General features: G+C 40.1%; 1 protein-coding gene across 2 annotated transcripts in view; it reads left to right on the top strand.

The window, feature by feature from the left end:
* Positions 1–12,034, top strand: part of LOC110049544 (uncharacterized) — a 44,324-nt gene that overhangs the window by 10,967 nt on the left and 21,323 nt on the right. For both annotated transcript variants that reach the window (XM_089271275.1, XM_089271274.1), the window contains exons 9-10: positions 647–716; positions 2,186–2,290. In XM_089271275.1, the coding sequence (XP_089127401.1) occupies positions 647–716; positions 2,186–2,290 (175 nt within the window). The remainder of the gene's footprint in view (positions 1–646; positions 717–2,185; positions 2,291–12,034) is intronic.

Raw genomic sequence — 12,034 nt, 5'->3', positions numbered from 1 at the left:
GCTGCCTGTAATGGAATATAGAGGGAGCTCTGCCTGGAAGGAGGTAGCAATTTCACAAGTTGAAGAATACTACTGAGAAAAATGTTAATTGCCGACAGATTAAACCTCCTTGAGTAATTCTTCGTCCTCCTCCCTTCCCCTTAGGATTTATATTCCCTTCAGGTCTAGTGTGCAATGCTATATAAGTTGAAGGTTAAATTATATCTCTGGAGAAATGATTTGATAAAGGCCAGTTTATACTTAAAAAAATCACAAAAGATTAAAATTGACCGATCGATGTTGAAAATAATTGTTAAGAAGCTACAGAACATTACTTGCTAATTGGTTACTTATTGTGTCTTATTTTAAAAAGTCTTCATCAGGCTAAAAGTCCCATACTGGTAGAGTTCATCTAAGTTCCTGTAGCATTAAGCAATAGGTGTATTTTTACTTCCCCTTAGAGGATGCGAGGCCACTGCAGGATTACCCACAGAATAAAATTTGCTATACTCAGTATAGTACACATTTATACACCAGGGTGGAGAGAGGCATTGTGAGAGCAAAGTGTGTCTCCCTTGAACACAACACAGTGACCCTGCTAGATCTCAAACCCTTAGACTGTTTGATCCAGTGTCCAGCTTTAATTGTAGGTGTGGTTGTCTTGTAGGATTTGAGTCCTTCTACCAGAGTTGCCACTTCACAAGATGCACCAGCAAAAGAGAATCAAGGGAAGTCAGGTACAGCATTGAGTGTTACTATCTTGGCCAGTGAGTGGGATTCATCTAAAGGAGGCTTGTCAACCTTAAACAGACAGCCTGCCACAGAATTGGCCCAACATGAGCAAGTAAAAGTCACGGTGAAACTTCAATAAATCTTTTCACCCTTTCGCTCCTTTCGAAGTAACTTTGGCTTTCAGTGATCAATTATTCCCTGAATTCTCTAAAATTATTTAATCGCCGTTCACAAGACCTGCACTTCATTCTGAGGTAAAGGTGAGTGAAAGATCTTCCATACACAGCCTCGGCCGCAGTGTGCAATTCTCCACTCACATTGTTGAGGAGATTTTTACAATATGTAACGTCCTTCACTGAACCAATATTTAGGTAACACCATCTATATGGGAATACCAATAAATTGTTGTTGTTGTTGTTACAACCTTCAACGATTTGAATTTCCCCTATCAGATGGTGGATAAGTTTTCCTCGGCATTTTCAGAATATTACCGCCGGACATTGCTGCAGAACATCATATCGTTCTTGGTTTACTTTGGTGACATTACCGCATTCCCGTAGGCTAAGTATGGACAAAATTCCTACTAAGCCACCCATCCCTTCAATAGTTTAATGGTCATCTCCAAGATTCTGGGAGACGCGTGACCAGACCCAACCAGGGTCTCTCCTCGCTAGCTCAGTAAGATGAGAGACCCTGGGAATAAGGTTAAAGGCCTTGCTCTCCAGCAACTTTTTCCGTACAAGTCTTGTTATTCTTTTAAAAATTCGGACCATCAAAAAGTCTCCTTCTTTAATGATGGGGGCCTCAAACTTAGCCATTTTGATATTTTCGACATGCTTTTTCCATTTCTGGCATTCGTTAAGTTATAGCTCATAATTTTATGAAAAACAGGTCACGTGATGGCTTAGCTGCAAAGGGCTTATTACATATGACCATAACTGACTTTATCACTTCATATTTTATGAGATGCCAAAACTGTCAATGATGGCTTAAAGGGAAAGATGCTCCATGCTTGATGTACAGAAAACATGACTATAAAATCTGTTGGCTAGTGCGTGGACTCCTTGGAACATGCAAGCACTTACATATATTTCGTGCTACAGTTATGAACAGTAAATGTAGATTGTGTACCTACTTTTGATTTCTTGTTCAATTTTTGCCTAGGGTGAGGGTTCGAGCAAAGATAAGATATAAGGCCATTTCTCTCAGAAAGGTGTCCTTCTGAAAAGTTGGGGGACTCAGTCTAAGTGTGCTTTTTACTTTCACTTAAGAAGTTTTTTAGTTCTTTATCAAGTGTTTTGATAAAAGAAATTGTACTTTCCACTCGGGTGGATGCAGACATACTCAAAAATTAGGGTGGAGCTGTTAGGGGTTGAAGTGGAGTTGCCCTTGTCTTGCTATAAAAGGGAAGCATGTAGAGAAGCTGGTGGGGTGTGGGGACAGATGGATTAATTTGATTAATTCTTTTTCATAGCTTTGGAAAAACCTGTAAGTCATGAAGCATATTCCACAAGTCAGAGTAGTGATTCAGCAGAGTCTGCAGTGGGACAGGTCACAAGTGAATCTCCACTACCCCCAGGTAAGCATGTAGTAACAATATTAGGATGTAGCAATATTTTCTGGGATAACATTGTCAACATTGAATGGAACGGGGAGGCGTTACTCTCAGAAATGAGCTATATGGGTGTGTGGGAGCCAAAGGGTTTGATTTTTCCACAGTTTTGGTTTGAAAGTTGGTCAGATTTTGTCATGTTGCTCTATGTACAGTAAATATTTTATCAGTAAGGGAAGTGGTCAAAACTATGTTACATGCTAGGGACCCACTTTTTGGAGGGAGGGCTATACAAGAGGCCATGGGTCTACTGAAGGAGGTGGGGGGCTACTTAAGAGGCCATGGGTCTCCTGAGGGAGGTGGGGGGCTACTTAAGAGGCCATGGATCTCCTAACGGAGGTGGGGGCTAAGTAAGAGGCCACGTGTCTCCTGACGGAGGTGGGGGGGAGAGGGAGTCTGGACTCTCTCCTACGGTATATTGGAAGTTCTATTGTGATTGATATTCATTTGCCCTCATCAATTCAGTCATGCTAAAAACTTACCCTAACCCTAAAATTGATCCTAACAGTCTTCTATGGGCATTTAGAAGGAACAGGGTTTCATTGGAGCAGTAGGTTCTACATGTTAGACGAAAACTTTCTTTGTCAGAATGAGTGACTGAATATTATTATCCTGAGTGAATATTACAGTTTATTATTGATTATTTTATTATTAATTATTTTGCAATACAATACAAATTCTATCGTCAACTCCCCATGGGGGCTTTTCAGGGACAATCATAGTAAAAAAATATTCAAAGATTATCGATAAACAATTATTGAAAAACTATTTACATATAAAATTTATCACATTAAAAATTGATTTAAGAGGAAGGCTTTCATTTTACGTTTAAAAATTTTCTTTTATTATTAATTAAATATATCTCATAAAAGCGCAAAACTTCTACTTAATTCACACAAAAAAACAAGCTGTTAGATGTGTAATCATTTTTTTGTTAAATGATAAGCCAAATTTAATGAATACAAAGCCTACTATTAGTGGTCTTATTGTGTAGGCTTCTGCTTCACACACAAAAATACAAACTAGTAGATTTTTTTTCACATGATAAGCCAAGCTTAATGAATACATAACCTATCATTAGTGTTCTTCTCACATAGGTTTCTTTTTATCTAAAAATTTCATCTGGCAACGTTAACTGAAATATTTAGCTGTATACATATTAAATGTATAATTTGCAGTATTTCAGTGTAAAATGGGTTGACTAGCCTACATGACTTCAACTGTTCGTGACATATTTGTACATTTGCCGTTCTCCGTTCGGTCACTCGACCTTTTTGTTGCTTCACTCGTGTTTATGAAGGGTACTTCATGTTGCGTTATAAGGAGAAATTTTATTAGAGTTGAGCCGTAAGACCGTGCTATGGCAAAATTTTTGGAGGTCATAGGTCTGCATGATTTCTGCTGTTATCTGCATGTCGCTTCGTCGATGACACCTTTGTAATTTGCCATGTATTTATGCATTTTTAAGGCTCATTTCTATTGCAAGATATGTTTTTTAGTCTCCAAGTATTTTCCTTTGCGGGACAAAATATGAAATTTACTGTAAAAGTGTTGCTTACTTGCATTCTATATTGTGACACCGGACCCGGCTGTGTTACAGAACTGTTTGAAAGTACAGGAGGTTATCACGGATATCATATTTGTCCTCGTACGTTTTTTCTTCGAAGACACCGTAGCTTGGAGAAAGCTATACATTTCTCCAGAAACAGGCTTATGTTTCTTGCAGCTATCTGATCGAGCTCATGTTTCTCTACCTCGATGTATAGGTTTATTCCTCCTTTTGGTCGTTCTGGCACCACATGATTCAAATGTAGCTGTTTACGCGCAAGTCTGTTGACTGTTTTGCGTGTTGCATTTGCCACTGTTCGGCTTAGCTCAGGCAAGACCATTGTTTCGATCCTACATGTGGATCTCATCAGTAGCCGGTATTTCTAAAATACTATGTACGTCTGTAGTTGCTAGCGCAACTCGCACATATGTGCGGATGTAAGACATTCTGCGACTTGTACAAACTTGTAAAATGGCTAGCCTACACGACTTCTATGGTTCGTGACATTTGTACATTTGCCGTTCTCTGTTAGGTCAATTGACCTTTTTTTCGCTTCACTCGTGTTTATGAAGGGCATTTCATGTTGTGTTAAAAGGAGGAATTTTAAGTCGAGTTGAGTGGTTAGACCTTGCTATGGCAAATTTTTAGAGTTCATAGGTCTGCATGATTTCCTTTGTTATCTGCATGTCGCTTCGTCGAGTTTGACACCTCTGTAATTTGCCATGTGTTTATGCATACCATTGTTTTGGCTCGTTTCTATTGCAAGATACAAATAATATATTGCTTTCCAGGGACAAAATATGACATTTCCCGTGAACATGTTGCTTACTTGCATTCTATATTGTGATGCCAGACCCAACTGTTTGATTAGAACACTTTCCAAGTAGTATGATGCAATTGATTCTTATCACGGATATCCGATTTGTCCTCGTGCGTTTTTCCTCGGAGACGCCGTAGCGTTACTTCGAGAAAGCTATACTTTTCTCAAAAGACATTCTTTGGTTTCTTGCAGCTATCTGATCGAGCTTATGTTTCTCAAGCTCGATGAATAGGTTTATTCCCCCTTTTGGTCGTTCTGGCACCATATGATTCAAATGTAGCTGTTTACGAGCAAGTCTGTTGACTGTTTACCCTGCTCCCAGAGGTTTTTCTTGGTGTTTCTCCACATGAGCGAGCTGCGAGAGAGCCGCGGAGTTTCGCGGCTAGCTTGCGAGCAGGCTCACCTTTGAGTCACACGCACGAGCGTCGATAAGCAAAGCGATCCGGCGAGAAGGAGTCTGGTGAAGTAGCCTGCGAACAGGCTCTCGGCGTGGACGGAAAAAAATTCCGGTGAGCGCGAAACAGAAGAATTTGGAGAGCAAAGCGATCGGGGCTTCATTCGGGTTCACCGGGAGCCTGTTCGCAGTCTACTGGTGAAGAGGCGCCAAGAAGGCTGCTCACATCCAAACCACATTCTTTTCCCTTTGTGTTTGTGGTTTGTTTGCGCTCCATTGAACAGACCAATCACATAATAGCAAAGTGTGAATGACGTAAGCTTTTGCGCGGAAAGGTCTGAGTGCGAACACGTGAGGGATTTCTGGCTTTTGTTTCACGCCGCACGTTGCCAAAAATATGCGGTGTTCGCAGGTTACGATCATGACGGACGAAAAAAATTGTAAATAAAAGTCCTAAGTACAAGTGCTTCATGTGCTCCTCGCTATGTTCAGCTATAAATGAGACAAAATATATTTTCTCGAAATGTCAAATTGTAACCATCAATCAAGGGCCAAACGCTTCCTACAGATTGTAATCAGGCCAGAAAGAGCGGCATTCAGAACTCGATGTCAACAAATCGAGCGAAGCTACTGGATTTCCTGGTTCCTTTGTTAAGTTAAAATAGATATCTTCCTTCTCGACAGTAATTTTTTGAGTTGAAAGCTTCTAATAATTAACTTGAACTTTAAAGAGTCTTCAGCTACATAGAAAGCTCGTTCAAGTGTCGCCGGTAGTTTTCGGCGTCCCTAAACAAAAGCCGGAAATCTGTATGTTTATTTGTGACATCTCCCACGACGGGATACAAAGATAAAAAACATTCCCTGATTGGACAAGTTTCAAAGGGCGAATTTGGCGCGAAAACGTTCTTGAAAATGGAACAGAAGCGGTGATTGGTTAATTTCGTGAAAGGAATGTTGTTGGATGTGAGCAGCCATTTCTTTGGGGGGAGCATTGCATGACATCCCAAAAAACGGCTGCGGAGGAGACTACAAGAAAGTAAGCCTGCTCTGATCTCTGTAATTTTTCATTTCTGCGCGTCGATCGTCTGAGCGAAGTGAAATACCATTGGTCGAAAGGCGGGAAAGGCGAGAAACTGTCAATCTACTATGTTTGATAAGGAGCTATTAAATCCCCATAGAGTCGGTAATTTACTGCACAATAAAAAACAAGTCGTCCACATTTGGAGTCAGAGGAAGAGTTGAGTGCGCGTATTACTGATGTTTTAACAAAGTTCCAGTCTATTTCTGGTTAAATTTCAAACTAAAGAGGGAGCCCCTCCTCCTCGAGCAGGAAATAGCAGTTGAAAGTATGTTAATGAATCAAGACGTACTTGTCGTGTTGCCGACTGCATATGGGAAGAGTTAAATATTACAAACGTATGTGGTTGTAAGCGGGCAACGAAACAACACAGAGGCGTTTGCCCGTTTACCAACATCGCCAAAGACCAGATTGCCAAAGCAAGATCACTAGGAATCAAAGTGTGTGTCCTTAGTAGTTCTATTTCGATTTCACAGCCCTGTCAGATGAGTAACCACAGACACGCGGGCAATTCCAGTGAAGAAGCGAGTAGCTGTTATATTGACACTTTTTCGTCGGCAAAACTTTATTAACAACGAATATCGCGCCTACATGTTGTTATGAAAAAGATTTACAATTTTCCCGAGAAATCTGAGCTGCCAAAGCTCATACTTCCGGTGAAAATCAATTGACTTTATTCTTTTCTGCGGTTTCCGGGGTCAAAATAAAAAAAATTGCAGAGATTAGAGCAGGCTCACTTTCTCGTCACATAGCCTTCGGAGAGGCTCCCGGCGAGGACGGAAAACAAATTTTCGGCGAGTGCGAAACAGAAGAATTCGGAGAGCAAAGTGATCGGCGCGGGAACAGGGGATCCTGTAGACTTTGTTTTTGATGTGTCTATCCGCCCTTGGTGATTAGCCTGTAGCAAATCAGTCAATGAGGTAATTAGACCCGTCAAGAAGGGCTATCTTTAAAACGGGGAACGGGGAATCGGGGAATGGGAATGGGGAACGGGGAATCTTTAAAATGGGGAATCTTTAAAAGCGGGAATCTTTAAAATGTGGAATCTTTAAAAGCGGGAATCTTTAAAAGCGGGAATCTTTAAAATGGGGAATTTTTAAAAGTGGGAATCTTTAAAATGGGGAATCTTTAAAAGTGGGAATCTTTAAAACGGGGAATCTTTAAAAGCGGGAATCTTTAAAATGGGGAATCTTTAAAATGGGGAATCTTTAAAAGCGGGAATCTTTAAAACGGGGAATCTTTAAAATGGGGAATCTTTAAAATAGGGAATCTTTAAAAGCGGGAATCTTTAAAATGGGGAATCTTTAAAAGCGGGAATCTTTAAAATGGGGAATCTTTAAAAGCGGGAATCTTTAAAATGGGGAATCTTTAAAAGCGGGAATCTTTAAAATGAGGAATCTTTAAAGTGGGGAATATTTAATAGCGTTAATCTTTACTGAAAAGTGAACGAGAATCTCTCAGTTTCCCACCGGAAGTTATTTATTCTCTCACATGTATCAACTCAACAGGTACAGAGACAGTTGTGGAATTTATTCATTGTAATTTTATTGCACGCTGTTAAAGCACATCGATTTCGCGGGATAGTGGAGCGGTTCAAATCTCAATTCTCACTCTGAGATCCGCTAGACCGACCAAAGAATCTAACCGCCTGGATTTATCTTAACTCCGGACTGTGACGTTTAGTTTCGCAGCGATGGATATTTGTCGTAGCCTTATCATGTGCTAATGGAAGGACTTACGACATAATGACAAATATATGGCAGGGAAAACACGTTTTTGATTGTTTAATCGATAAATCAACAGTCCCCTCAGATGACGTTGCTAAATTCAAACTACAAAACTATTAATCATCCTGAGATTTTACTTTCATGATGTGTAAGAGCAGCTGAAAACTAATAGTCATACAAATTTTTGCTCCAAGTGGGTTCTTGGTTTTGTAATAGACTGCGCTTGAATTTCTAATCTTTTGCATGACGCGACATTTACATGACGGGCAAGAAAGCTGTCATGTTGGTTAAAAGAGTGACTTATTTCGGGGAATTTGGCTATCTGAAAAGTTCATGTATTAGAAAAAGTATTATTTTTAAAATGTTTTTGAGTTCCTGAAGAGATAAATTCACGCTTTTGTAGCAAAACTCAGTGACAGATGTTTCTGTTGGTTTCCGGCCGCCATCTGGATGGGCGCCAGCATGGCGTCTCCATCAAAATCTCTATAAATTTGGATAAAAAAAATTCTTCTTATGTAAGAAACATTGCTGTGACCTGAATCTTAGCGAAAGTCATTGCATATTTACCTTCTTTCTCTTCAAGATTCTGGACTTTATCGTTTGAACTGTTTTGATTTTGATTTTGTTTATTTTGAATGGCATGACACTGAAAACCGGCAATAAAGCAATTCGATGCTCGATGCCCGAACGATGTGACGGCGAATTTCGCGTATAATCCGTCATTGCATGCTTAATGATACCTCTTTCTACGCCATGCAGTCATGCGAAGACAATTTCAAAGTGCCCATTGCATTCACTTTAAAGAAGAAAGAATTGGTCGCTTTGAAGGTCTTCCACAGTTTAAGTGGAATGATCTCGGCGAACAAGATGTGATAGGGGAAGAGTCGTTTGAAGCCGTTTTTATACTCTAATCACCCTGAAACGATTATAAAATATTTTGTAACTAATCTTAATAAACACAAACACAGCATCAGGGGCGGGCATCTCGTTTATTGATGCAGGATACAGCAAGCGTTACATCATCATAAAGAAAATACAGTAGTGAGTAAACAGAAAAATTAAAAAGCAAAGTTGAAAGAGATGCCTTCGAGTGGCTCTTGCATAACATACAAATTCTCAAATAGCCTACTAGCCCCTTAGGGATTCACGCCTAAAATACTTCTGCAGTTAACACGAACCATACATAGTGAACATACTCCAGTGTAATTAGCGAAACGTTACAAAATATATTTATACTCTAATCACCCTGAAACGATTATAAAATATTTTGTAACTAATCTTAATAAACAGAAACACAGCATCAGGGGCGGGCATCTCGTTTATTGATGTCTGCTTTCAAAAATAAAGAAAGAGAACAAAGGAATCTAAGTGTGCAAACTTCTAGACACTGAAAGTAAAGATTCTAACCTATCATAATATAGCTGTGGCTAGCCGTCCTTGGCTCGATCAGTCTTCTATCTGCCGTGACATAAAAAGTGTAGATTGCTGATGCCTGCTCCTTAGCGGCCCATGTTCTTAAGCTATGTAGATCAGTTAAACAAGTGTATAAGATATCCTAGTTCCGCAAACGCATGCCAAGTCTAAAACTTTATTTTAATACGAATTTTTTGAGAGCAAAATATGTTACATCTCTGAAGAAAATAAATTCATAAAATTAAAACTAAAAATTTCATATAATAAACATCTGTTTTGCTCTTACATATATAAATCTTGACAAATGCATCGCAAAAACTAACGTTACAGCAACGAAGGCTAGCTAACTCGTTGCCGCGGAGAAAAGCCCACTAGGCAGTCACGCAAATTGCGGCTAAGCGAAGATTAGCAGGATTAGCCTTGACGCCCGCAAACCTATTATATATCCTCAAGATCATCTCGGGAGTAACAGCGCCCCCCTTTTTATGGAAACAGGTTTTGTAAGCTCAATTTTAGCCGCCTCGAGAAAACTTCTATCACAAGTCAAATCACAAGTCGGAAAGCCATACCGATGGTGTGCCCAATTTATGCCATAACAGGCAGAATCAAGTGTGCAGTAGAGGAAACTCTGCTGCAGCAAAATACTCCAAATAAGGAGCAAAAGACGTCTCATCAGACGGGAAACAAGCGAGTTCCTCAAAGCGCGAAGACCATTCTCTAAATGTTTGAAAGTCACTTGAATAACGCTCTGTTGTTGAAGGAGCCTTTGCTTCACAGGCACACAAGGGAAGACCTTCCGCTGACTTGCGAAGTCGTCTGGATCTCTTGAGTGGGCAACCTTTGAAGTAAACACACATCCACTTTGTAGACTTGAAAGATAACAAAAGAAATGTGAGAACAATTAGAAAAAAAAATGCAACAACACGCAGATCAGAACATAAGGAAGGCCCAGAGGCCTAAATCTTGCATTCAGCACACTATATACTGGCAGTCCTGCACAAAAATGGCATGGCTCAACGGCCTAAAACAGTGTAATCACCTAAGATCAACCTGTGATAAACGGGCAGTCCCGCACAAAAATGACATGGCCCAATGGTCTAAAACAGTGTAATCACCTAAGATCAACACATGATAAACGGGTAGTCCCGCACAAAGATGACATGGTCCAACGGCCTAAAACAGTGCAATCACCTAAGATCAACACATGATAAATGGGCAGTCCCGCACAAAGGTGACATGGCCCAACGGCCTAAAACAGCATAATCGTGACCGCGTGGCATGACTTCTCCATAGTCAGATTCTACTGGACACTGGACTGTACAGCACCGACAAGCAACTAAAATTCTCCGAGTCAAAAGGGAACTGTTATTTGCCCCATGGAGATAAACATCTTTACCGTTCTCAACGAAGAGAAAATCAATAACAAAAGATCTGAAACCCCACCTACGCTCCACCAAAAAGGCCAAAAGGGAGCTGAAAGGCCAATAAAGAGTAACCAGTTCTATTGACAAAAACATATGTGGCGGATGACATTTTCAACTAACGAAACAGGTGGCACCAGCCAACAGGTTTCTCCTACCCAACTAAATGCTAGAGAATCTTCGAATAGAAACTGGGAAAAACTTGAATTTTTTGTTTTTTTAACTGGAAAAGTAATCAATTGAACAGGGACCCCGATAAGAGGTTACTTCATGAAAATAGCTATCTTTAACTGACCAGTCATCAATCAACGATCTTGCATAAGTAATCAGCTTTCTCGTTAAATGAACGAGGTATCAACTCAGCCTTGATTTTGATATTACTTTCTTTGGCGGTATCAAATATATCACCGGCGAGTTGAAGCGAACGCAGTTTCATACTACCAGAATCGACGATCAAAGGTACAGATTGGTTCTCAGTAAACCACTTAACAGAGCACCCTGAAAGAAGATGTGCAAACTTTTCAAAGCAAAACAAACACAGTGGAGTTCTCTCCACGTGGTACTCGATCTGGTATTCGTCTACATAGAATCTCGGTTTTTGTGCGAAAATAGGCAATGTTACCAATGGCAATAAAAGCAGCCAATCCAATAGCGCTAACATCCGAGCATACAATACAAGATAGTCTGCGAGCAACGTCTGCAAAACACTGGAATTGAGATACGAAACATTATTCTTCCAGAACTCCAACTGTATGGAAACTGACAATGGGTTAACAACAGCAGGAGCACACGTGCACTCGACCACTGAACCTGTGGCCAGAAGATCAGAAATAGCCTGCTCAACAAATCACTATACTGGACTGGATGGCTGAGTGATCATTAGAAAACTGAGCTGAGGGTGGAATGTAAAATAAAGAGAATCTAATACCCATCAAAAATAGTATTGCGAATATAGCAAGAAGCACCTATGTGATTTTAAAAATCTACATTAACCATAGGGTTGCCTTTAACTTAAATATAATGCGTTCTGTCCTGATAATCAGTCTTTTATTCATTCATTCAGTCATCAGGGCTAGTACAATTGTTAACCCTCGGACTAACACCCCCATCATGGCACAAGGGGGATGAAACCCTCTCCTTGGGTTTTCGTTCTATTAAGGTACAGGAAGCCCTGAGCTTGCTCCATAAAATAATGACATATTTTTTGGTTGTGGCATCGCATGACGTCATTTGACCCACCATCTTGGGTAATACTATTTTCTTAAAAAGTCAAGAAATAATCTAGAATGCTTATCAAGCCAGAATGCTT

The sequence above is a fragment of the Orbicella faveolata genome, unplaced genomic scaffold (genome assembly GCF_042242905.1).
Source record: "Orbicella faveolata isolate gen_17 unplaced genomic scaffold, um_ofav_v1 contig_34, whole genome shotgun sequence".
NCBI classification, from domain to species: Eukaryota; Metazoa; Cnidaria; class Anthozoa; order Scleractinia; family Merulinidae; genus Orbicella; species Orbicella faveolata.
Note: the sequence above shows the minus strand (reverse complement) of the source record. Positions and strands in the feature narration are given on the sequence as shown.